Source organism: Canis lupus, chromosome 23 (assembly GCF_011100685.1).
Source record: "Canis lupus familiaris isolate Mischka breed German Shepherd chromosome 23, alternate assembly UU_Cfam_GSD_1.0, whole genome shotgun sequence".
Classification (NCBI taxonomy): domain Eukaryota; kingdom Metazoa; phylum Chordata; class Mammalia; order Carnivora; family Canidae; genus Canis; species Canis lupus.
This window is the reverse complement of record NC_049244.1, coordinates 1,992,960-2,019,613: the sequence shown is the minus strand read 5'-3', so window position 1 is coordinate 2,019,613 and position 26,654 is coordinate 1,992,960. Positions and strand designations below refer to the sequence as shown.

The window sequence follows — 26,654 nt, the reverse complement described above, 5'->3', positions numbered from 1 at the left end:
CAGCCCAGGGCATGATCCTGGAGTCCCGGATCAAGTCCCACGTCGGACTCCTTATATGGAACCTGCTTCTCCCTTTTCCTGTGTCTCTGCCTCTCTCTCTCTATCTCTGTGTCTCTCATGAATAAATAAATAAAATCTTTTTTAAAAAATAAAGAAAAAAACATATAAAGCATAAAACAGATGAAAATTGAGAGAGAGGCAAACCATAAGAGATGCTGAACTCAAGAAAGCAAACTTAGGGTTGCTGGAGGGGAAGTGGGTAGATGGAAGGGATAATTGGGTGATGGGCATTAAGGAGGGCACATGATATAATGAGCACTGGGTGTTATATGCAACTGATAAATCACTAAATTCTATCTCTGAAACTAATAAAAAATATGTATATATAAGGAAAATACTGATGGATCTACAAACAGAAATAAATAATCAGAGGAGGACACCAACGTAGCTCCCTTAGAAAGATATCAAGCAAACATCAAAACAACAAAAAAACTTTTTATTTTTTTATTTTTTATTGTTGTACAAAAAAGCGTTTTAACCCAAATTTAGGTTAATGGGAGCTTTACAATCTATGTTTCTGAATTTAAAAAAAATTAACACATATTACTTTTACAAAAGGGATTATATATTTCTTCATTTCCCCCCAAAACCAGAAAATCTTTTAGTATTTTTCTTTTTTAAAAAAAGATTTTTTTAATTTATTCATGAGAGACACACAGAGAGAGACAGAGATACAGGCAGAGGGAGAAGCAGTTTCCCCGTGGGGAGCCCTATGCAGAACTCGATCCCAGGATCCCGGGATCACGACCTGAGCCAAAGGCAGACACTCAGCCACTGAGCTACCCAGGTGCCCCTTTTAGTATATTTCTGAGGATTTAGACAATCTATTCAAAGGGATTAAATATGTACAAGATAGAAGGATGACTGGAAGTTTCATAGCATCAGGATTAGATATAGCGTTATTCCAAGAAACATAGCTGCTTGGCCCTAAAAAAATAAAGTCCTGGGGCACCTGGGTGGCTCAATGGTTGAGCGTCTGCCTTTGGCTCAGGTTGTGATCCCAGGGTCTGGGGTCCTGGGATCAGATCCCGTGTTGGGCTCCCTGCCAGGAGCCTGCTTCTCCCTCTGCCTGTGTCTCTGCCTCTCTCTCTGTGTCTCTCATGAATAAATACATAATATCTTAAAAGAAATAAACTGCTATACATAGCCAATCACCTTCTACAGCTAAAACTGCCTGCCAGCCTTTTTCTGTCACACAGAATGACAAGATCTGTGATCTGTGCAGGGCCGGGTTCACTGGATGGCATGGGATAACACGCCAGGCTGAATTCTCTCCCTGTAACAGGGGCTACTATGCAATCAAGGGGTTGGAAAATCTGACCTAAATTCACTTGCACAGCTCTATTTTCTCTACCATTGGTTTTGTAAGGAAAAAAAAATTGTGTGTTTCTGTCTATGCATTAACAACAACAACAAGAAAAACATAAGAAAGAAGGGTACCTAGCCCGCTCAGTTGGTAGAGCATGTGACTCTTAATCTCAGGGGTCATGAGTTCAAGCCCCACATTGAGGATAGAGTTTAAGAAAAAAAAACTATAAGAAGTAGACGAAAAGATTGGCAGATTATCTTTTTAATTTCTTATTTTATTTACATTTTCTTATATTTCTACAATGAATAAGTACTATTTGGGTAGCAAAGAAAATGATGTAAAAGAAATGCAGTAACTGCCAAATCAAATTCTCTGGAGGAACCAATGCCCACCCAAGGGGTAGGCCATGGCAGTGAGGGTGCTGCTGACCCCGGTTCGCTTCCCATTCTTCCTGAGAAATGGCAACCCTGGGGCTGGACAGTGGGCTATTAGACAGAACTCTTGTCCTCGGCCAATGTACATGATGTTCCTATCGGAGAGTAGGTGGTGGCTGGTCCCCTTTCCACAGTATCTCTAAGGCAGCTATGCTGATCACTGCAATAGACAGGCAACATAAGTCAGCATCCTATCCTTGTCACTTGCACTAAATTCAGCAGCAGCAGCAGCAGTTCTGCATGCCCTCCAGATTGGAGCAGGTTGGCTTTAAGCACTTCTACAAACTCCAAACTTCATTTTCCTTTGTTTTCTCTCTTGACTCCAACAAGGGGTACCTCTGTCTGCGAACTTACAAAGCAGCTAAAAAAAAGGCATCAATGGACCCAACACTTTGAGTTATTTTCCTTATGGTATCATTGCAATTGGAGACCATCTTCCCTAGGGATAATCCAAAATGTTCACTGCTTTTCCTCTGAGGGTAGGCTATATTTTTGTGATTAAGACCAGGGATTTGGTCTTTTTTTTTTTTTTTAATAAAGAACAGCTATTTATATAAACACAATTTTGAAGAATGACACAAACTCAGAAAATGTAATCAGAGTATTCCTTCTCACATAGGCTATTAAAGCCCTAGTATTTCAAAATCCTTTACAAAAGGAGATAGCTTAATGAGTTCTCGTTCAGGGACTTTTTTTTAATGTTACTTTTTCTTCTTTTTTTCATCTGTTTCCATTTTAAGCTTAACTTCTTCAGCTGCAAGAGCTCCCAGTTTCTTATTCTTTGCTTCCTTAATCTTTTCCTTGATGGCAGCCACATCAATTTTATTTTCAGTAGAAGCTTCCTTTGGTTTCACAACTAGTTTTTCCTTAGGTGGAATAAAAGCTTTGTTTCTTTCCTCTTTTCTCTTACTGAGAGCTTCTGCTTGTTTAGCCTTCCATTTTCTAACGCTACTTTTGACTTGCCTTCAGAAAATATTCACCACTAGCCAATTCTTTATCAATTTGACTCTCTGGCTGTGGTGGTGGGAATGGTGTGTACTCTTTCTTTTCTTTTTTTTTTTTTAAATTTATTTATTTATTTTTAATTTTTATTTATTTATGATAGTCACAGAGAGAGAGAGAAGCAGAGACACAGGCAGGGGGAGAAGCAGGCTCCATGCACCGGGAGCCCGACGTGGGATTCGATCCCGGGTCTCCAGGATTGCGCCCTGGGCCAAAGGCAGGTGCCAAACCGCTGCGCCACCCAGGGATCCCTGTGTACTCTTTCTTGACAGTTTTCTTCTTTAGTTCCTTGCGTTTATTCACATTTTTGTGCTTGAACTGTGGCAAGAATCTTTCCCAACTTTGTGATCTTAATTCAGAATCTTTTGCCAACTCTCGTTTAGTCATTAAGGTTTTAATGTTATAAATTGGATGAATATTCTTCATAGTATCTAGGACTACTTTTCAAACCTCTTTTAAGCCACTAAAAGGTCCAATGACTGAAACCGTGTTTCCCTGAACCATAATATAACAATTTGTTAAGAGTTCCAAAGCCTTTAATCTAGATCCTTTGGGACCAATGAGATATTGTCTTCTTTTTACAAATCTTTCTTTATTTGTTACTAAAGAACCTATTTTCATGATGTCACATGCAATATCATCCTGAAGAATTCGTACTGCCTATTCAAATGAAACACTTCTTGCCAAAAGTTTTATTAGGTCTCTGGCCCTAATTATGATATATGGATCGAAAGCCTTCTTTGTTGTACAAACAGTCATACTGCCCTCGATCAGGTCCAGGGTTGCATTAATGTGATGTTCATTCAAGGCTTTCTGTACCTAAGGCCAGCACTCTTCCAAGTAAGACTCTATATTTTGGGAACAAAGTTGCAAAACTGCTCTCTTCCAAGAGTCCTCTGGGATTGTCCTCTTTAGAAAAAGCCGGTTCCTTCCAACCATCAGGAACAGTGAGGAGTTCTGATTCATCTCCGTTCTCTGGCTTTGGCTGCTTGGGACGAAATTCACTTCTCCCATTGGCCCTGGCTAGCCCGTTGATGGAGGAGGACACCATCTTCCAGGATTTGGTCTTAATAGACATTCTCTTCCAATAGGCCTGGTAGATACCAATTAATGTCTAATTGACCAACCTGGCCATTCCCCCACCCCAAATGATCAGCTGCAAATGTGTTCCAAAAGGAGATCTTCCTCCCTCTCCCCCTCACTCTGAGCTCTTACCTGACCCTCCCTCTGCAGCTTTCTCAGTTGGGCTTGAACCATTCACCCCCAAGCCACCACAACAATGCCTCAGCCCCCCGAACCACCACCAGGCCAACTTCTCCAGATTTAGTGGCAGCCCAACCACCACTCATACATATCATCATGACAGCCTATTAATAACATTGCTCTCCCTCTCTAGGAAGCTGGGAGATCTTCGGGGCTCTCTGGTCTTTGAGCTCCAAGATTTTATCAGCTTGTTCCTGAGCTAAGGTGTCATGGTTTCTACATTCATCCTAATACCTGAGGAAAGTTAGCATGGAATTCATCTCCCTGAAGATACAAGGGAAAGTGAAGAGATCTGCCATATAATCTTACTATGCATTGTGTTGAGTTTCTTAGGGCTGTTATCCCTTTTTTTTTTTTTCCCACAGAGCCACCTAGAGATAGCTACCACCATTTTATAGATAGAAGTAACTGAGGCTCAGATAGGTAAAGCCACATGCTCCAGACCGCACAATTAGGAACTGTTACAGTTAGGAGCTATAGAGCTGAGAAATGGTCCCCCAAAGATGCATCACGGTTCCCCCTCAGGAAGAAAGCACTCTGGGGATATAACATCAGTGCTACATTCCTGGCAACCTCCAAGTCCAGCTTGTGCCCTGTCAGTGTAGGCTGGACAGCCTTGTTGACTGTCCTTGTTTACTAGAATCATTTCAGAGTTGGTGACATTATCATATAGTCTGAACACTGCCATTTGTGCGCAAAGTGCTATGGTTCAGAGAGCATGATGGAAAGATCTAACTTATTCCTTAAGTGCCAGCATCAGATTGAGGTGGTAATTTTTCTCATGACCTTGGAACTAGAGAAATTTTCCCAGAAAGAGGGTTTAACACCAAACCTCCTCTTCTTCCACCTATCCAGAGCATCTAGATTCCCCTCTTATTCCACCTACATGGAAACCATCAGGAACCTTCAGTGAGTGACCTTTGGCCACATATTTTCAAAAATCCCACATGGACAGTGGTAGATTAGTTCCCAAAAGTCAACAAGGTCTTACCTTTTCACCACTCCTGGACTCAGGAGTATTGTTCCAGACTCCAGAGTCATAAACCCTTTCCTTTCTATAGTTTTGAAAATCATGTATACCTTTAAGTTTGGAAGCCCATTCAAGACACCTGGAGGTTTCTGTGGATGGGAAGTCAGAAAAGAAAAAAGCTTTTGCAGAGGTGAAGAAGTGAAGAAGGGAAAAAAACTTTAGCCTAAGAGATCCATGCACTAAGCCTTGCTTAGAGGAAGTAATCTGTCTTTTTTGTTCTTTCATTCCACACATGACCACGGGTACCAAGCAACATTCCAGGGACTACAGGAAGCTGTAGGGTATACTAGAGAACACTCCAACAACGCCATCACATCCTCAATCTCATAATCTGTTCATTCTTTTTGAAGCATTTTTAATAACTTAGATTAGCGTTTGTGCCTTTCACTAAAAGGTAAGTTATAAAAGAACAAAGCCTGCATTTTTCTCACCACCACTCTCTCCAACATATAGTAAGTGCTCTCATGCTAAATGAGAATATGAATGAATGATTGAGGATTTAACTTCCATTCTCATCATTGCCACTGTTCAACAGTAAGGCTGTTTATTAGACTGGGGAATCCAAGAGAAGCCTGTTTATGAGGACAGGGATGTGAGGTTTGCAACTCCCTGTCTGGTAAGATAATCACTTGATGTCAATTTTTTAAAATATTTTATTTATTTATTCATAAGAGACACACAGAGAGAAAGGCAGAGACACAGGCAGAGGGAGAAGCAGGCTCCATGCATGGAGCCTGATGCAGTACTCGATCCCAGGACTCCAGGGTCACATCCTGGGCTGAAGGCAGGTGCCAAACACTGACCCACTCAGGGATCCCCTCACTTGATGTCAATTGACATGATTTTTATACCACACCCCCCAAAGTGACCATTTTACCCCCATTTATATATCTCTCCCCTTGGCAGTCAGAGGCAATTTGGGGAGAATATAGAATTGTTACAACAGGGATGCAAAGAGAATGAAATGAAATTTAGTTTTGACATCTGAATAAGATACTTGAAACTGCACATCAGAGATGGTAGTCTTGAAAATCAAGATGTTGATTAACAAAACCCAGTCAAAGAGCAAAGGTTAATGGTTTTCCATACATGTCATATTAAAAGAAAGGGGGGGGTAATATAAAATTATTTTAGGGCTGGGACAGGGAAGAAACATAGGGTCGCAAGTGAAATGAAGAAGCATAAAGCAGGAGGAGTTTGATGTGTCCTTCTGGAACTGGAGAGACCATAAGGAGAGGAGGGAAGCACATATGTGGAGTGTACCAGCTTCTAATTGTGCATATATCATTGTTACCAGTGACTCAAGACCACTCCCTCGAAATTCAAGTCCCCACTGCTGTGGCCAGGAGCCATCTGTCAAGGGTCTTTTTTCAACAGCTGCCTACAGATTAACCTTGTTCAAACAGTAGGAGAGACATGATGTATGACCTGAGGCATGCACAGCCTATCCAAACCACCTTTTCACATAGGTCATTTGTAAGCATCCTAAGACAAGACAATGGTCCTGGTGGTCTAAAGAACAAGCACTTCTCAGAGTATGGTCTGGGGATTCCTGGGATTCCTAGGACACCTTCAAGAGGTCCACAAAGTCCAAATTATCTTTATAACAATAATAATAACAACAACAATAATAATGTCACTCTCCTCCTTTACTCTCTTTTTTTTTGTATATTTTTTATTGGAGTTCGATTTGCCAACATATACCTCCTTTACTCTCATTTTGAGTATACAGTGGAGTGTGCAGAAGATATATACATATCTGTCATAGTCCAACAGACTGAATGTAGGAACATATATGAAAACCTAGACATCTTCTATTAAATCAGTCTTTAAAGAGTTAGAAAAATGTATAACAATGCCATTCTTCTATTTTGTTTTATTTTTTATTTATTTATTTTTTTAAATTTTTTATTTATTTATGATAGTCACACAGAGAGAGAGAGAGAGAGAGGCAGAGACATAGGCAGAGGGAGAAGCAGGCTCCATGCACCGGGAGCCCGACGTGGGTTTCGATCCCGGGTCTCCAGGATCGCGCCCTGGGCCAAAGGCAGGTGCTAAACCACTGCGCCACCCAGGGATCCCCTATTTTGTTTTAGAAAGTAGTTATTTTTCATAAAAAATGTAAGTAATGTAAATATTAACATGTGATAGGTTTATATAATCACTAAATAAATGAATAAATATTTTTAAGTGTCTCACTTTTACATCTAATAAGTAAACCTCAAGAGATAAAACCCCACAAACACAGCTCTTTAGGGTCCTGAACATTTTCAGAGTGTCAAAGATTTCTAAGACTAATGAGTTTGAAAACCACTAATCTAGAAGAATGACATTGTGAAATGGGAAAAAACTCTGCACTTGGGTGAGAATGAATAGAACCAAATGAAGAGTAGAAGCCAGTTCAGTAGAGAAAACCTACCTATTATGCCTGCTAACCTCTAAGCATCAAAAGGACTCAAGTCTAGACTATTTGTATCTTTATTCCTCACAGCTAACCCACTGACTGGCATGGTGCAAAAGAAATATTTGTGCCATCAGTAATCACTCAAGATAGGCTGAGTTTGAGATGCCATGAGACATCTAGGTAGAAACAAGTAGGGAGACAGATGTATGAAGTTGGAGTTCACTGTAGTAGATATTTAGATTTGGAAGTCATCGGTTTGTGGGAGGTAGGTGAAACAATGAGCTAATTCAAAGAAGGAAAGCGTGAAAAGTGACACGAAAAGAGGGTCAGGAAAACTCCAGGGAACACTGACATTTATGGAGTGGATGAAGGAAGAGTTTGGTCCATATTGAGAGCCCAGTAATTGTTTGATGCTATATACTAGGCAGGGTGTGTCAAAGAAGGTGAACTGAGAGTATGTTATCACTGACGTCTAGGTTGAGGGGATGCTCAAGGAAGTAAGAGTAGCCCTGGGGCAGATATTCTAGGTTGGCTTACTTTTCTTACCTATTCATCCTTTTCTTCTTGACTACTTTGAGTTGTAGCTGTCCAATTGGGTAGCCACTAGCCATATACACCTATTTAAAGTAATTTAAATCAAAGAAAATTTGAAATTTCCTCAGTCATACTACCTAGCTACATTTCAAATGTTCAGTTACCACAAATGGTTGGTGTCTATCATATTCTTAGAATATAGAAAATTTCCATCATCATAGTACATTTTATTGGACAGAGCTGCTGATGTAGAGGCAAGAAACTGAAAATATTCAGCCTTCTAAGCGAACTAAGGGTGGCCATATGTTTAGTTCTAATATGTAAGAGAAAGTTTTGGGCGAAATTGTCTCTTTTTTTAAAAAAAATATTTTATTTATTTATTCATGAGAGACACAGATAGAGGCAGAGACCTAGGCAGAGGGAGAAGCAGGCTCCCTGCAGGGAGCCTGATGTGGGTCTCAATCCCTGGAACTGGGATCATGCCCTGAGCCGAAGGTGACGCTCAACCGCTGAGCTATCCAGGGGTCCCTGAAGTTGACTTTTATCACAAAACTTTTTAAAAGCCTTCTGGGGAGATAATTTGACCTTTCCCTTCAGTCCTACTTGCAATGTAGATGCAATGTTCTTGGTATCGAGAAAAATATACTAATTTGCTAAAGCTGCTGTTTTTGAGGTTTCCATTACTGCTCAAAGCATTATTCATTGATACAGAATTTGGAACTTGTAGTATTCCCCAGAGGACATCTGTAGACATTTTTTATTGTCACAACTGGATGGGATGCTACTGACTTCTAAATGGGTAGAGGCCAGGAATTCTACTAAAATCCTACATGGCTAAGACAGCTCCCTACAACAAAGAGTTATCTGATTCAAAAAGATTAGGATTGAGAAACGCCATTATAGTAGAACACTGCTGGTGACCCTGGTTATACAGTGGAAAAGCATTCATTCAGTCACGTGTAGTCCACTGCACTGCAGACCACATGCTGACTAAAGCTATAACATTAGAGGAAAAAAACAAAAAACAAAAAAAAACAAAAACAAACAAAACAAAACAAAACAAAACATTAGAGGAAATTACAGGAAAGACTCAGAATTTTGGTATTTGCTCTTCTTATTGCCTTCAGCAGAGTCCTATGAGAGAACGATTAGAGATTTAAGAATATACATCTTTCCTAAGTGGGTATTATCTACCTGGGATTATATGAGAACCCTATAAATTGGATCCAAAAAATATACAGGCTAATTTTAGATTGGACTGAATTTACTGCTCTAGGTGCACTTATCAGAGATTTTGGACTTAAGTAAACTAAAGTGGTAACTGCTGGATTAGTTGACTAAAGACTGTTTAATAGAAGATGGCAAGAATCTTATATCTGCTTCTGCATCAATCTATTGGGATATAATAGATATGTATATGTAATAATAGCTTGACTTCAATGAAGTTGACATTTCAGAAATTGCTTGAAGTAATGTAGACTAGAGGAAAAAAATCCAAAGACATAGGTGGGGAAGCCAGCTATAAGTTCATTTTTTAGACAGTGTTTCCAGAGATGTTTAGTGGTTAGCATCTGCTATGAGTTTTGAAATTAGAAGACATCACAGCAGTGTGAAATTGCTTGGAACTCAAGTATGTGATCAGGATTAATGAGATGAAACAAAATTCTGAAAAGCGGTCTAGAAAAATCCAAACTTGTTTCTCTTCTAGAGAGAGAATATCTACATTTATTTTATTTTTTTAACATTTATTTTAGTCCTAGAAGCAAAGAGCAAACATAAGCCAAATTCCAAAATATAACTGACATTTTGAAATTGAGAAATTTCTACTAGAGCTTTACTCTCCAAACTTTATTGTGCATCCCTATGACTGGAAATGACTGGAAAACAAGCCCCTTCTAACCCTAAAAAGTTCTTAGAGAGGTATCAGATTTCTTCATTGAGAACCTTCCTCTCAGGCTCTATCCATTTCTGGAGAGTGGAAGGAACTAGAAATGACAGAGAATTGGTGCAGGCTTAACTCATTATAGGTGAGAAACCCCTAAGGACAGGATTGTTTCAGGCCCTACTATGAAAGAGAGGAGGAAAATATACTCCTGTAAATGGGGGAGAAACAGCTTGGCCCTTCCATAATGTCTCCTCTAAGAGGAAACATCTACTCATTTAGGGCATTCTGCATGCTTAATCTGTAGAAACACTAGTGTGCAGAACATTGATGTTATTGGGGTATAGGGTAATGCACTAGCTACTCTTAGAAAAGATGTATGCTTAGCTAAGAAAGAGCTACAAAGTCAGATGGAGGCATTCCTAGAGGCCTCAGATGTGGAGGGAATTTACAAATTCCCTAGAATATCAGGGTTCAGCTTCTTCCTGGCTCTCTTTCCATTTTTTAAGTAGCAATAAGGAATGTTAAGTATCACCTGTTCTCTAAAGTGGTGTCACAACAGGATCATCAGGAGGTATGGTGGTTTGGGGGCACAGAGATTTTATACATCAAAACTAGAAATCACATCACTGTTTTTTATTTCCTACAGCTTACAAAAGGAAATAACTTGAACTGAAATGATTACCCCTTCCCAAAAATACATATATCTTGATATTTGACCATATTGTCCTCTCTTCCCCAAAACCTGTCCAAGTCCTACTTCAAGGCTCAATTCAATGCTATTCCCTTTGAGGCTATGATCTCTTTCAAAATCAATCCCTCCCTTGGCTCTCTGAATTTTATGTTGGCTATAAAATACTGCATTTTGCCAGTCACCCATATCTGCCGTGACATTTTCAAGGTCTACTCTTACTCTCTTATCTCCCTTCTAAAATGCAAAGTTTTTACTTAGTTGTCTTCCTTATGTTTATATAGTGCTTATTAGGACATGTCAAAGCTCCCGACTTACCTCACTTAATCCTCCCAACTGGGAGGTGTCAACAGGCATGGGTTTTTTTTTTTTTTTTTTTTCCATTTCACAAATGAAGAGACTTAAGACTCACTGGATACATAACTTGTCCAAGATAACAAATTCTATGCAGTTAAGTACAGAGCTCAGGTCTGTCATACTTACAAGGCTGGAAAGAAATCTAGTCTATGTTTGAGACGCTTTTAGAAGAACTTGGATTTCAAATCTGAGATCCAACAAACCCAGAAACTGAAAGATTACAACCATCAGTGTCAAGTTTATTCTTTCCAAGACCAAAATGGTGCTTCCAGAGAATCAAAGTCATGGAAATTGGCTCAGAAAGAGGTCTCTGGAATGAAAGGCAGATCTTGGCTTCTATCGTCCTGTGGCCCCATTTCCCCACCTGTAAAATAAGAAGATGGTGGCTAGACTAACGAGTCTAAGGATCCTTCGTGCAGTCCGTGAGTCCTCACTAACAACTATGGTGGCTGGGACTTGCGCGTCGGACAGCCTGGAAATGCTCTTTCCAGTTTGCAAATTTGCAGCCGGAAGGACCAGAGGCAGAGCTGGAGATCGGGTGAGAGGGTTGGGGTCTCAACGACAGGCCCAGAGCGGGGATTTAGCCAAACGGAGTACAGGGGGTATGGTACCTGCTCTCCTAAAACTCCTAGGGTAGAAGCCCCGGGAAGGAAGCGTGGCAAGTCGGGAGGGTACTAGGTGTGGAGGCGGACGCCAGCGTTCCAACCAAGCAGGGTCGCTGATGCACTGAGATCAGCGGAAGGTCCCCACCGCTCTCTGGGCTGGTCTCAACTACGTCACCAGTGAAGGTCAATACAAGCTCCAACTACGGGCGGAGGCAGCCGCAGACAGCAGCTCCCCCCTGCAGGGGAACGAGGCACACACAACAACACAGCCCACCCCTGCCCAGCTGCCCCGCCACCAGCAGGGGCTTGGGAAGGTTCGTGAACTAGAGATGCGCCGGGAGCGATTCCCTCGTGGTCTTCGGGCCTTGGAGCGACTTCCAGTTCTGTTCAGGAAGCTCGGAGGCCTGCTGGTCTCGCTGGTCTCCACGCCTGACATGGGCTTCCAGGCAGCAGGACTGTGAGGGTCCCTGAGGCCCCCCACGTCTAACTCCAAGAACTGCTTCTGTGTGCAAACCATTCTTCCAGGTGGAGAGCACCTGGGTGACTCCTGCCACCCAGATACTAGACAAGTGCAACAAGGTTATGTTGTCCGTATACTTTTGCAGTTTTTATCTGCACCTCGGCACTCCGTCGGGGCCTTTCCTTGGCCAGAGGTCCAGGGCTTACCTCTAGGAAACAGCAGCCACATCCATTGGCCAAAGGAGCAGTCCCGGGCCTGTGTCTTCCTTAGTAAGACGGAGATGCCCCTTGCTTACTCAGGTCGGGAGAAACTGCCCTGGGCATCACACGCACAGCAACAACACGGGAAGCCTCCGGATTTCCCAGGCCCTTGCCCCGTAGGGTCTTGTCTGCAGGTTACCCCCGCCAGCGTTCACAGCCTGTGAAGCGTTTTTCAGACGACAGAAACGTCTCTGAAGTCGGGCGGCAGCGGCAGGGCCGGGGCGCGGGGGCGGCGCAGGCCGGGACGCCGTCCGCGAGGGGCACGTGCGCGGCGGGCGAGCTCACCGGAGACTCCGCCCCCTCGTACTGCGCGGCGCCCGCCGGGAGCCGGGAGCCGGGAGCCGGGAGCCGGGCGGGGGGTGTGGGGTGTGGGGTGTGGGGTGGAGGCGGCGGTCCCGGCGCCCGCCCGCAGGGAAGCGCGCACCGCCCTTCGCCGCAGGGATTTCCGGGATCCTGGAGGGGCCGGAAGTGCGCCCTGCTCACGCTTCCGGCCCGGCCATTGTTTTGGCGTCTGCGGGCTCCGACTGCGTTCCGCGCCCAGGCCCGAGGCGACTGCACCCGGGTGAGCGGACCGGGGTGGGAGGGAGGTGCCGCCCGGGCTGGGGACGCGCCACAGCCGCCGCTCCGTCCCGCGCCCCGGACCCGGTGCCTGGCCGGGAGCCTGCACCTGCCGGTACAGCGGGGAAAAGGCACACGTGGCCAGGTGAGCGGCGCCGCAGAAGCCCTGGTTTAACGCAAAATGTAGATGGGGATTTTCCCCACCTTGCCCTGAGAGACCATACGAAGCATCAGAAGGGGGTCAGGCAGAGTCTTGAAATGTCAGACGTGTGAAGTGTCACTTGGAGACCCGAAAGTGCAGGTGGTGAGAGTAGCCCTGAGCGTTCCGAACTGTTACGGAAGTAGGAAAATGATCAAACTTTGTACAGGTGTGGGATCTCAGAGCACAATTAACAGTTATTTTAGTTTTGTTTTGTTTTTACAGAAATTGAAACCTAGAGAGAAGTAGCTTACCAAGGTTACTGAAGTGCGTGGTGACTAGCATAGATGCCCCAGCTACCGCCAAGGTGCTGATTCTCAGAGTTCAGTATGTAAACGGGAAGAAAGTTTTCTCCCACTTCGGTGTCAGCCAAATGAACCACATTCATTCGTTTACCAGATGTGTACCTCTGTGTGCCCTGTACACACACTTACAGAAAAAGATGGGGAATCAGGCCTGCACTTTGAGTCCTTCTACAAAATGGAGATGCAGTGTGAACCACAAAAACAGTGTGAGAGGTGTTCTAGTAGAGGTTTGGATGAGAAAGGTACTGTGGGCTCACTGAGGCAATAACTGCAGGGAGCGGGGAGAGATCAGGAAGGTTTTCTGTGGGAGGTGGTTGAGTAGAAAAGGTCTGGCATTTATTTGCTCCATTGGGTTCCTTTCCTTCAGTGGCTGTCTACCATGAGGGTGTGAGTGGTACGTTCTGCATAAACTAGTTAAAACAACGATGTTTTAGTGAGAAGTACAGAGAGGGAGGTTACTAGCTTTCTTCCTACACGGGGCAATCGGGAAAGCAAACATTCAGGAGAAAATGGTATTTGTTTTGGGTCTTGACAGGTGAGTAGAAGCTTGTCAAAAGTTGAAAAAGAAATATCCAAACAGGGCTAGAGTATGAGTGGCTTCTAGCTGTGTCTCCAGAGCTTTAGTCCCAAACTCGGTTGTGCATCTCTGTCACAATGGAGAAGAGTAGAAGAGCTTTCAGCGTTAACTTCCATCATAGGTGTACTTGTAAATTAAATATAGGTACTGTTTTACAAATTTCAATACCCTTTATAAAACATAAACTAAATATGAGTTAAGTAACAATTTCATGTGTTCTTATATACCCTTTGGATCATCTTGCATATTGCTCATTTGGAGATCATTGCAGCCTCTCTGGCCTGGGTACCTGGGGAGAGTGGTAAGGTATGTGTCTAGAACAGAGCCCAAGGCCCAACTGGTAAAGGGCTATGAATGCTAGGTATAGACATTTAGGTTTTATCATTTTGGGTTATGGAAGACACTGAAGGTTTAAGGAGGGACATCCCTTAGAGAGATGCTTAGAGACTGCCCTGATTGTGCCTCATTTTTTCCCCCTGGAGCTTTGGGTTTTTTTGATTTTGGGTTTTTTAAAAGATTTATTTCTTTGAGAAAGAGCAAGCGTGTGCACACATGTGAGTGGGGGGAGGGGCAGTGGGAGAGAGAAAGGATCCTAAGCAGACTATGCTAATTGCCAAGCCCCACGTGGGGCTCAACTCATGACCCTGACATCATCACCTGAGTGGAAACCAAGAGTCAGATGCTTAACTGACTGAGCCACCCAGACATTACTGGAGCTTTGGTTTTTAACTGTGGATGGTCTGTCATTAGTCTAGGACTCCACACTCTGGGATTCTAATTTCTGTCTTGATATTTCTGTAGGTGACACCCCCATCGCCCTGTGCCCCCAACTCTGAAAACAGTTCCTGAGACCTGAAGTACAAAGCATCATTTTAATTGGACAAACTGCAGCTGAAACAAGTTTCCCTTTGAGGTCCCAATGGCCACCCAAGGCAAGGGAACTTTAGGCCTCATCCCTAGGGGTGCTGTTTTCCAGAAACAGGAGGGCCGCCAGACCATGAAGCAAGAGCCAGGGAGCCAGACCTGGGGTCAGGGCTGTAGTCTCCAAAAGAACCACCCATCTGTCTGTGAAATTTTCCGGCTGCACTTTAGACAGCTATGTTACCATGAGATGTCTGGGCCACAGGAGGCACTGAGCCGGCTCCGGGAGCTCTGCCGCTGGTGGCTGATGCCAGAGGTACACACCAAGGAGCAGATCCTGGAGCTGCTCGTGCTGGAGCAGTTCCTGAGCATCCTACCTGGAGAGTTACGGACCTGGGTGCAGCTACATCACCCTGAGAGTGGTGAAGAGGCTGTGGCTGTGGTGGAGGATTTTCAGAGACACCTCAGTGGACCAAGAGAGGTGAGCGGATGAGTCTAGAATGCCATCTGGAACCATTCTCTAGTGCTTGGATTAGCCTGAGAATAGTCATTCTCCATTCCCTAGGCTCTAGGCTGGTTTGCCCTTAGGATTCCTGAGCCAGTTACATGGGTAGAGAGGAAATAGTTTTGTGCTTCAGGCCGTAAACAAAAATACAGATCCCAAACAAGCTCTGTGCATCATGTTGTGAAATACTGTGTCATGAGCCTCCCTTCAACCTGGAGATCTACACAGTACTCCCAGCAGATAGAAGATCTACATACTGGTTAGAATGGGGGAGTGTGGTAGGGAGAAGTAGATTTCTGGGTATGTTGATAACATGGGCCTTCATTTGAAAAGTTCTCATTACTTCCTCGGACTTTGCAGAGTCTGTTATTTCTCTTCCTGCATTTTAGGTTCTTTTTAAGAGGGGACATTTCAGGGCCTCATAATCATTTGTTTCTTTTCTAACTCAACTGGGGTCTCTCTCACTCTCTCTCTCTCTTTTCTTTAATCTTAATTTTAGTTTACCCTGTTTCATAGAGTTTTCTCAAATTTAAAGCCAAGGTAATTCAAATTAGAGGAAAAGTTGGAAAGTCAGCCGTAAGATAACGGGGAAATCTGGCTTCTAGGACCACAGGGCTAACTAGTTCTATGGCCAGACGTATCAGTCAGGGATTAGCCAAAGAAGCAAAACCTGTAGGAAATTATATGTTATATATTTATATTTGTGTATATATTTATATTGTTACTACAGAGTGGCTTATGTGGTTATGAGAGCTGGTGGCGCAGCTCTGTAGAGCAGGCCATCAGGAAAGGTCAACCAGAATGCAGGCATAGGCTGAAGGTGCTGTCAACGTGCAGAATTACTTTTTCGTGAAACTTTCAGCTCTGATTTCAACGTTTTATAACTGATTGAGTCAGGCTTATCCAGATGATCTAGGATAATCTTTACTTAGAGTAAACTAAATATGGATTTTGATCACTTGTACAAAATACGGTCATAACACCCAGATTAGTGCTAAATTGACCATCACACATGGATAAGTCATTTCTATCTGAGGAGTCTAAAATTGCTTTCTTGTAATTAACCAAGCAGAGTGGATTAGGGTCCCCTCTTCTTTTACTCCTTTGAGCTTTACCAGGGAAAACTAGTATATTACATTTCCCAAGTACCCAGCATATCATTTTATCCATAGCTTAAGAAACATAGTTAAAATATTTATGCCTAGGGAATCAGTTCCAGTTGATTGGAGTCTGAGGGCTACTCCTTTTTCCAAGAGTACCAGCTTATTTGGCATTAAATCCATTGTCAACCATTATTTCTTCATATACAAAAGTAAATACAGGAATAAATCAGCCATCACCAGGGTCTAGAGAGCGATTAGATTTAACAAGTAGCTGAAGAAATTGTTTTGAGTGCCGTTTACTGAGGAGGGTGGAAGAAAAATTTCTTTGTTTCCCACCTTTGTTTGCTTTAGCTGAAGAGAATGCCCCCTCCATTAAAACTTAATCTTTTGTCCAGGGAGCCTCAGAAACAGGTGACTAAGTCACAGACTTAAGAAAGTGACTAATAGTTGACAGGGCAGCTGAACACTCTTGGCTCCTGCTTAGGAGTAGGGTCTTGGGACTTCCATTTCTTATTCTGCCATTATTGCGAGCTTAAGTTTTCTGATGTGGAAGACATGAGATGGGACTGAGCACAGGCAAGGAAAATGTATTTATGGCTAAATGAATAAACAATCTTTTACATGGCAGTTTGCCAGAGGAGATTAGGGAGTATCACTGCAGATCAGAGTCATTCCGCTCAGCAGGAGTGAGGCTGGAAAGGACTGTAGAGTAATCCCTGCTGGGCTGCAGAATCATGCAATGTGTATTAAATGCTTTTATTTTCTGTATCTTATTTCAGCTTCTAGCAGGGCTGAAATATGGCTTACAGATTATGCAGAGTAATCATACCTCCATTTGACAAGTGATACAAGCGCAGAGAGGTTGATTCATCTAAGATGGCAGAATTAGTGAATGTTCTCTCTGTCCCTGAGCTCTAACTGAATTACGGTTTTTGTTGATCCCTACCAAGTGTAGGAATCAGAATTTTCCAGCTCCCTAGGTTCTAAGCCACTAGTTTTTCCCTACTATCTTGCTGTGGAATGCCATATAGGAATGAAAATTGGAATGGGGTTTTCTTGCCTACAAAGAAAAGAAAGGCAGCCCTGGTGGCTCAGCGGTTTAGCGCTGCCTTCAGCCCGGTGTGATCCTGGAGACCCCGGATTGAGTCCCATATCAGGCTCTCTGCATGCAGCCTGCTTCTCCTGCTTGTGTCTCTGCCTCTGTGTGTGTGTGTGTGTGTGTGTGTGTGTGTGTGTGTGTGTGTGTGTCTCATGAATAAATAAATCTTTTTTTTTTTTAAATAAATCTTAAAAAAAAAAAAAAAAAAAGCCTAGGAGTCTGAGTCCTAGGTAATGAACAGAACTGAACCAGCATTTAATTGTTGGTGAATTTCAAGTTTGTATTATCATGATGTAGTTAAGATCTATCTTCCAGTACCCACAGAGCTGTATTTAAGAGCTGTAACTCCCATTTATAGAAACTGTCCAGTGGAGACTCCAGGGAGACTTCTGGTTCTAGGACTATGCTGGAGAGATATACAGTAAAGAAGAGAATCTCCTCACATCTCAGCAGATGTAACCCAACGGGGCAAATCCATTAGGGTTTGGGAAGAACTTCCTTTCATTTTATGCTGTATTATGTATGTGCCAGTGCAAGCAAATAAGCCGATAAACGTGATTCATTTAGATGGTATTTTAGGTTTTCAGCTCCGAATGCTGGTGAAAAAGTAACTATGAGATTGTGAGGAGCTGGTTTGATGACAACAAGCAAGGATTAGAAATGCCTGTGCTTTGAGGTATTCTCAAGGTCTCTGAAGATTGGTGTTACCTGATTTTATTTATTTATTTATTTATTTTTTTGGTGTTACCTGATTTTAATTGACTTTTTTATATATGTTATTTTGGAGGGATAGTACATATTGAAAACTGGATTTGCAGATAACTCTAAAACCTAGTAGTAAGTATCAAGAGGGTAAAAAATTATCAAGAGAAAATCAGTCAGCGAATATTAACTGAACACCAGCATTGGGCCAAGCATTGTTCTAGGAGTGAGTGATCAAGACAAAGGTCTTACCCTCAGAAAAGTTTATATTTTCACTGGGGAGAGAAATAGACAATAAAGGTATAAATAGATAATTTAAGGGTTAAAGCATATAGAATATGTAATCAGGTAATTTGAGAGCGAGACTACCCTTTGTCAGCGTGGTTAGGAATGGCTTCTCTGAAGAGGAAACACATTCACTGAGAAAAATTAGAAAAGCTCTCTTGAGGTTTGTCAGCCACTATTCTGGGTTCTTCTGCTTTCAGCCTCAGTAGTATCATATGTGCATGTATAGGTATGTATACCTTTCATTTATTTCCTACGTACTTCTGATTGGTCTGTTCTATAGGCTAAGGTCACAGGGAGTGCATAGAATGCTCTCTTGGCTCCTTTTTCTAGATTGTTCTCCATAAGTAAATTTGTGTCTAAAGAATTGACAAAGTGGAAATGGTTATATAATCTGGTCTTCAGGTTCCTACCAAGAGGTTCAACAGAGGGATAGCAAGCAAGATTGCAAGCTATAGATTCTGCTTTAACTATTTTTTCCCTAGTAGGCTATACTGGTGGGGCTAGGACATTGGCTGTTCTTTTCCCTGGCTTCTTTTTGGGGGTGTTTTTTTTAGAGGTTTTGGGTTCCAAACCTTGAAGGATACTCTTTTGAATCCAATTGTGATTCCTATCTTTAGGATTCAGCTCCTGCACAGGAACAGGAAATGCATTTGGAGGAGACAACAGCCCTGGGTACAACAGAAGAATCTCTTCCTACCTCACCCTTCAGTGAGGGTTCAGCCTCTAGAGCCCGCCTGGAGCCTCCTCATGACCCAGGGTCACATCTCTTCCCCAGTGGGCACTCTGGTACTCAACTCCCCAGCTCTGGCCTCAAGTCTTATTCTCCTCAAGTCACCTTTCCTTTATCCCTGACCTACCCTTTTGCAATCCCTCATTGCCCCGCCCTCTGTCTTCCGTTCCTGGTGACTTTGTCTGTTCCTTTTGCTTATTCTCTAATCATTCATGTATTTAGCAAGTTTTTGTCAAACACATGTCATGGATAAGGCACTTTGGGGACCAGAGATATATTGTACACAGTCACTGCTTTCAAAGAGCTTATTACCTAGTTCACAGAGAGTCACTCATACCTGCAAGAGGCGTCATTGTAAGATACAGTGAGCGATATCTGTCCCCAGATATCAGATGCCATGAAAATGATGTCCAATATGGACATTGTAAACATTATTATGGGCTGGTTGGGTAGCAGAGACTTCATGGATGAGGTAGCATGACAGTGAAAAATTGGGGAGCAAATTGAAGCGGGGTGGGGAGAACTGGTAGGCACCAGGGCAGAGGATACAAACAAAGACTCTAGGGTTCCTTGGAACCCGCTAAGGTGGATGAGGAGGAAGTGTTTTGGGAAGTGCAGGGTCTGCTTCTACAGGCCTTTGTGGTTAAAGCTAGAAAATTTTGCTGGAGAGGGGCTCATGTGTTAGAAACAATATTTTGGGAGAATTGATGTGACTCATGGGACCACTGTGGATTGAATGGTGAGACAAGAGGCTGGGAGCCTCAGTAAGAAGGTAGTGTGCCAAAACAGATGTGAGGTCATCATTGCCTGAGCAATGCTGAATGGAATAGAAATGGACAGACGTGAAACATGTTGTGGAGAAAGAATCCATGGAACAATGAAGAGGATTGAAAATTACAGAGTTTGGCCAATATTTGGATTCAGGAAGGGAGAGTGGCAAGAATATCCATATTTGACTCTGAATTTCAGGTGATGAGGGACACCCAAATGAGATGTCCGGTAGGTAGCTGGAAGCCTGTAATAGGGGTCTAGAAGAGAGCTAGGAACTGGGAAGGCAGGCAGCATTAGGGCATTGCGAGTCAATGAGATCTGTGACAGCAAAAAGGGATGCTGTGAGGCCTGAGTGCCTGCAATGTCCATAATGAGAAGGAAGGGAAAGAAATCAGTAATGAGGGGCCAGAAACGTGAGGGGCACATCAGGCTGGCCTGACACCAGGGAAGCCACAGGGAGAGAAAGTGGGCAGAAGTATAGCTTCCTTCAGAGAATTTGAAGTGAGGGAGGGCTGGGAGGAATGGCCATTTCTGTTTGACCAGGGACCCTCTGCACCCTGAGAATAACACCTGCATGGAAAATTCACAGCACACTCAGAATAACGCCTGTATGGAAGAGGGATGAGAGGCAGTGTGTGGAGCTGCCTGGGTTCTCTTGAACCCACTCACTGGGACACAGACCCTATTGGAGCCGAGGCAGGGCTTGTTCTCACAGCTCTCTTTCCTCCCTCAGGTCCGTGTGCTTCGCAGGTGCCTGCCCTTTCCCAAGCTGGGAAGTCAGGAGACCAGGCAGCAGCAGCTGTGCTTCAGATGGTCAGGCCCCAGGTGAGCTGGACTCTGTCTTCCATGAGTTCCCAAGTCTGTGGCCTGGGCATAGCTAGCGCTCATCTTCAGGGCTCTGGCCAATTCTGAGACTACTCCTGCGGTTTCCCTGCCTAATGACTTCCTCTGGAATTAGGTCCTGCCTGCTGAGTTCATGGACTCTGTCTGGGCCTGGACTTGTCCTTTTAGATATGTCATCCCAGCTTCTGTCCCCTATCAACCCTTTACCCACCAGGCCCCCACCCTGGGCTCTTGATACCCTGATGTGTCTGTCTTCAGGCTGGGAATATAATATCCCTGAGCGATAGAAGCTTGTCATTCCAGGTGTCTGCAGCGTACGAGTTCCTGTCTGTGGACTATACTGAGAGGAAGTGGAAAGGTCCGGCAGTCGGTCAGAGAGCCGTGTACCGGAGCATCATGCCGGGAAATTATTGCAGCGTGGCCTCATTGGGTAATGATTTCTGTTCCCCAGTAGTGTAGTCTGCATTCCTTTCTTTACATTTTCTTTGCTACATTCTTTTTTGTTTGTTTGTTTGCTTGTTAAATTTTTATTGTGAAAAGTTGCCAACATGAGACAGAGCGGAGAGGATAGTGTAATGAACCTCTCTGTGCCCATCGCTCAGCCTTAAGTTATCAGCATTGTCTTTACTTCATTATTAATTGGCCTAAGGTGGTTTATTTAGAAGTTGTAGTTGTAAGGAATAGGGAGCCGCTCACATTATTACTGTGTGTGTATAACATTACTGTGTTACTTCCAGTAAGGCTGAAGGAATGGAAACCCTGATCAAACAAAACCCACCAGCTAGAGCATCCTTTGGGAAACAGGGCCCTCAGCAGCAACAGCAAATAATTTTTATGCCAGGGAATGTCAGGCAGTTGCTCCCTGCGTATCTCTTTTGTCCTCCCACTGCTACTCATTTTCTTCACTCTGAATCTTTTGTCCCCTCATAGCCGCTGCATTATTAGACTTTCCGCTGCCACAGTTTCTGCATGCAATGGCTCCTGATGGCTGGGCTTCTCTCCATGCGTCATTTCAGCTTAGATCTCCTACTTGTTTTAGTTTTCTTTCTTTTGCCCTATTTCCAGCTCAGAATTTACTTAGAGAGGGACTCTAAGGGTGGTTCAGCCACTAAGTGTCATCTCTGTTTGGGCAGAACTTTGCTCCTGGCCGCAGCAGAGGCTGAGGTGTAACATATTAGAGAAGCTACACTTGGGCCTCGTGCCCTGGTCTAGTCAGTCGTGGTATTGACTGACTGGTATTGAGACCAGTTACTTGGCACAGAGCAAGGACAGCTTCCTGGAAGGGAGTGTTTTCAGGACAGGTTCTCTGGTTGGCAGGTCTAGGACAGTAGCCAACATGGCAGAGGGTGGTGGGCTCAGGAGTCAGAGAGGCAGTGATACCTGTGACTTTCTGTGTGCTGAAATGCCACGACGGCTTGCCCTGGTTAAGATACGATTAAAAGGAACCAACAGTTTTGTGTTTAGACGTGACTGATCGCTTGCTTCTTCCACCATTTCCAAATTCTAAAGGAAATATTTAGCTGTTCAGTTTTCTATGATTCCACATTATCAAGATACCAAAGACATGTTTTGATTCATATTTCAAATTATCAGTCCCTTTCTTAATTTTTATAGGAATGCAGTCCTTGCAGTATGACTTCTACCAGTCCATTGCTCCAGAGACTAGAGGATCCCCCCTTTAGAGCTCTGCTGTCCCTTCCAGTACTTTCCCCCAGCATTTCTGAGCCTGTGGCTTCTCTGAATCTTGTCACCTGAATCTTCTCACATGTGAGAATCACTTCTTTTGATACGTTTTTTTTCCCTGAATGTGTTTGCCCATACTGTTTGTCATCTTTGATTTGAGGTATTTGCCACTCCTCTCCTCAATATTTTTACTGGGAACCATGGAAACTTACAGCATCTTGTTGGAAAGGACGTTATATAGTTCATCATTTTACTAGGTGACTCCTGTGAGGTCACACCACCTTTACAGTCTGCTCTCTTGCCTTCTGGTTGTCTTTTAACTGGATAATTAACTAGAACAATTAATGGGCTGTGTCCTGACAGCCCTTCTTCCACCCTCCCCTACTGACTGTCTTTCCCCTCTTCATCTTTCTGTCCATGAAGAGAAGCTTGAGCTATTTCCCATTTTTCTCCTGTTCAAAATGTGTCATCTCCTGATGTGAAGGTTTTTTTCAGGTACGTAGACTCCTGATGACTCTGTTTCCTCAGTAGGACAAGAAATGTGTAAAAGTTGTTTTCTTCTCTTTTGGCCGCAGGTGACACTAGGATGCGGTGTTCAGAGTTGCCTGTGAAGCTGGCAGTTTCTAAGGGACCAGAGTCATCTGATGGGACGTCAAGAGGGCTCTGTGCAGTAGTTTCTGGGGAACCAGAGGCAGGAGCTGCCTGTGAAGGTACTTCAGAGAAGCTGGAAGGGCAACCCTCAGATGAAGAAGGGAGCAGACTGGAAAATGCTTTCTTCAAAATAACACATGAGGACAAAGATAAATCCACAAAAGGTGGATGTGATGAATATAAAGAACTTGGGAAGCATCCACACCTGTCCCCTAGTGCTGCAGCACATCAAAGAGTACTGAAGGGACAGAAATTATATCAATGTGATGAATGTGGTAAAGCTTTCAATCGGAGTTCACACCTCATTGGGCATCAGAGAATCCACACAGGAGAGAAACCCTATGCATGTAGTGAATGTGGTAAGACCTTCAGGCAGACCTCTCAGCTCATCGTTCATCTCAGAACCCACACGGGTGAAAAGCCCTATGAGTGCAGAGAATGTGGAAATACTTACCGGCATAGCTCCCATCTTATTCAACACCAGAGACTCCATAATGGTGAGAAACCATATAAATGTAATGAATGTGCAAAAGCTTTCACTCAGAGTTCCCAACTGATTGACCATCAGAGAACCCATACTGGGGAGAAACCTTATGAATGCAGTGAGTGTGGTGAGGCCTTCATTCGGAGTAAAAATCTTGTCCGTCATCAGGTACTTCACACTGGTAAAAAACCTTACAGGTGTAGTGAGTGTGGGAAAGCTTTCTGTTCTAACAGAAATCTTATTGACCATCAGAGGATCCACACTGGGGAGAAACCTTATGAGTGTAATGAATGTGGCAAGGCCTTCAGTCGGAGTAAATGTCTTATTCGACATCAGAGCCTCCACACTGGAGAAAAACCATACAAATGTAGTGAGTGTGGGAAAGCTTTTAATCAGAATTCTCAACTTGTTGACCATGAGCGAATTCATACTGGAGAAAAACCTTTTGAATGTAATGAGTGTGGTAAGGCATTCAGTCTGAGTAAATGTCTTATTCGACATCAGAGACTTCACACAGGCGAAAAGCCATATAAATGCAAGGAGTGTGGAAAATCCTTCAACCAAAACTCACACCTCATTATCCACCAGAGAATCCACACTGGTGAGAAGCCGTATGAATGTAATGCGTGTGGGAAGGTCTTCAGTTATAGCTCTAGCCTCATGGTACATCAGAGAACCCATACTGGTGAGAAACCGTATAAATGTAGTGATTGTGGGAAAGCCTTCAGTGACAGCTCACAACTCATTGTGCATCAGAGAGTTCACACTGGAGAGAAGCCCTATGAATGTATTGAGTGTGGGAAAGCTTTCAGTCAGCGTTCCACTTTTAATCACCACCAGCGAACTCACACTGGAGAGAAGCACTCAGGTCTGGCTCGCTCAGTTTCTTAAGATGTAATTTTCCAAGGGACTTTGAGTTAAGCTTTTTTTATAAGAAGGATGTTTACTGTGATCTCTTAAAACTGCTCATCAGAATGTACCATTCTTTACATGCTTTCTGGTGAGCCATGAAGGTGGGAGGGTGGGAATCCTCATGTGTAATTGTTTCCACTGTTAGGGAAGTAAACATTACACATTTCATGTACTGGAAGTTTTTTTAAATTATTTTGCCCCACTCTTTCTCCCCCACCCCCATTCTTTTAATTTGTGAAAAATCTAACCTATTGCTGATTGTGCATCCTATCATCAGATTGTGTGCTTTCAAGGACAGAAATTAGTTTCTTATTCTCCTCCACCCCCTCTGTTTTATCACTTACACAAGTCATATTGCAAGATGGATCCTTTCCTTTTTCTTGGCTGAGGCCCTCCCCTATATAGTTTTTACACTTCCATTCTAATCCAGACCAACCTCACTTGTGTTCCCTACCTTAAAAAAAGGTGGGATCTAATGTTTGTTAGATTCTTCCAGATCCCTCTCATCTCTGAAAGACCGTCTTGACATGCTTCTTCATCCCTGTTAAACTTCTGTTCATTTGATCTCAGTCCCTCCAAATAGTTGTTGCTACAGTATGCAACTATTATCAAATTACCTTGTCAGTTATTCTGAACTTAATGTGTATGTGTGTATTTTCATATCAACCTGTCGTAGGCTTTTTCAGGTTAGTTATGGTATCTGTTCTCTTAGTACATAAATAATAATTTTCATATAGTAGTTGTTTAATAAATAAAATTTTAAAACTCTGGTCTCCAGTTGGACCATCCTTAAACTGGGTTTGATATCCCCTTCCCCACCCTAGTCAGACTAGACTAGAGGCTTCTAAAGACAGAAGTGGTGTCTCATCATAGGATATCACAGAGAGGGTCCTCGTTGATATCTTCTACATGTATTCTTAGACATCTCACAACTGGTACTTCATTGTTGGTTTTTGATAAATACTCTATTGTGTTTAGGAAGTTTCCTTCTATTCCTGTTTTTATTTGTTTGTTTGTTTATTTATTATTTTTTAAGTAGGCTCCATGCATATGTGGGGCTTGAACTCATGACCTCAGGAATGAGAATGACATGCTTTACTGCGTAAGCCAACCAGACACCCCTCTATTCCTGTTTTTAGAAAAAGCAAGATAATACAGTAGTTAAGAACACTGACTTTGTGCCTAGTACCCTAATTCAAATCTTGGCTCCAACTACTTTTCTAGTTGTATGGCCCTAGGCAAGTTATTTAGCTCCCTTGTGTGTCAGTTCTTCCATCTGTAAAGTAGAGCTATGCCTGTTAGGATAAAATTAGTACCTAAGTGTTAGGTATTTAGAACAGTACTTGGCCCATAGTACCCACTATAGCAATTATCATTATACTTACAGTTGATAAGTTCTAATTAAGTTTTTAAAAAAATCTTGATATAATTTTATGGGTCACGTCCTTTATTTTTGTAATTCATAGTTTTTTGAGAAGTTTCCAGGTAATTGAAATTTCCTAGAAGTCCTGGAATAAAATCCATTTGTGTGTGGTGATTTTTTTTTTTTTAATTGGAGAACTAGATTGAATTTACTAAGGTTTTGCTGGCTTTCCAAAATGTATTTAGAGAGTGTATTTCTCTTTTATTTTCTGAAAGAGTTTGTATAACTTGGGAATTACTCATTAAAGGCTAAAAATAGTGGCCAGATCCTTTTTCACATGGGAGGGAATTGGGTAAGATGTAGCTTTAGCAACACTTTGATTTATTCAATGGTTATACTCTTTAGGTTTCTCCCTCTGTGTAAATTTTGGTAATATATATCCAGAAATCATTTTTATTGGATTGTTAAACATTGGCATGAAGGACTCAACTTTATTTTTTAAACATCAGACTGAATTTATACCCCGGAGATAGTTCAAGTGGTCAAATATGATGGTAAAGGTAGTAGGAGCTGGACATTTACTCTCTTAGCTCTTATGGACAGAAAAAAAATATTCCACAGCTATACTCTATATCCCCAATCCTAATTATTCAGCTTTTAAATCTAGTAAGAAAGGTAAGAGATTATGGGTACTAAAAAGTTACTGAGTATTATTCTATGTTGGGAGAC

At 42.8% G+C, this 26,654-nt stretch overlaps 1 protein-coding gene and 1 pseudogene across 2 annotated transcripts; one reads left to right on the top strand and one right to left on the bottom strand.

Moving 5' to 3' along the window:
* Positions 1–1,117: 1,117 nt before the first annotated feature.
* Positions 1,118–12,554, bottom strand: LOC100686940 (annotated as a pseudogene).
* A 151-nt stretch (positions 12,555–12,705) lies between these two features.
* ZKSCAN7 (zinc finger with KRAB and SCAN domains 7) lies at positions 12,706–26,243 on the top strand. 2 transcript variants are annotated; one of them, XM_038570247.1, is made up of 6 exons: positions 12,706–12,853; positions 14,732–15,272; positions 19,106–19,274; positions 20,723–20,814; positions 21,136–21,262; positions 23,091–26,243. In XM_038570247.1, the coding sequence occupies exons 2-6, from the start codon at positions 14,850–14,852 to the stop codon at positions 24,539–24,541; spliced, it is 2,262 nt and encodes a 753-aa protein (XP_038426175.1). In that variant the 5' UTR covers positions 12,706–12,853; positions 14,732–14,849; the 3' UTR covers positions 24,542–26,243. The 2 variants fall into 2 exon arrangements, with proteins under 2 accessions (XP_038426175.1, XP_038426176.1); XM_038570248.1 differs by lacking the exon at positions 12,706–12,853 and adding an exon at positions 12,860–12,994.
* Positions 26,244–26,654: the final 411 nt, after the last annotated feature.

What these genes read in the sequence shown, in the direction of transcription:
- ZKSCAN7 (XM_038570247.1), top strand. Translation starts at nt 14,850, where the DNA reads ATGGCCACCCAAGGCAAGGGAACTTTAGGCCTCATCCCTAGGGGTGCT. An exon ending in ACCTCAGTGGACCAAGAGAG is followed by an intron (nt 15,273 to 19,105) that starts GTGAGCGGATGA and finishes TCCTATCTTTAG; the next exon opens with GATTCAGCTCCTGCACAGGA. An exon ending in CTTCCCCAGTGGGCACTCTG is followed by an intron (nt 19,275 to 20,722) that starts GTACTCAACTCC and finishes TTCCTCCCTCAG; the next exon opens with GTCCGTGTGCTTCGCAGGTG.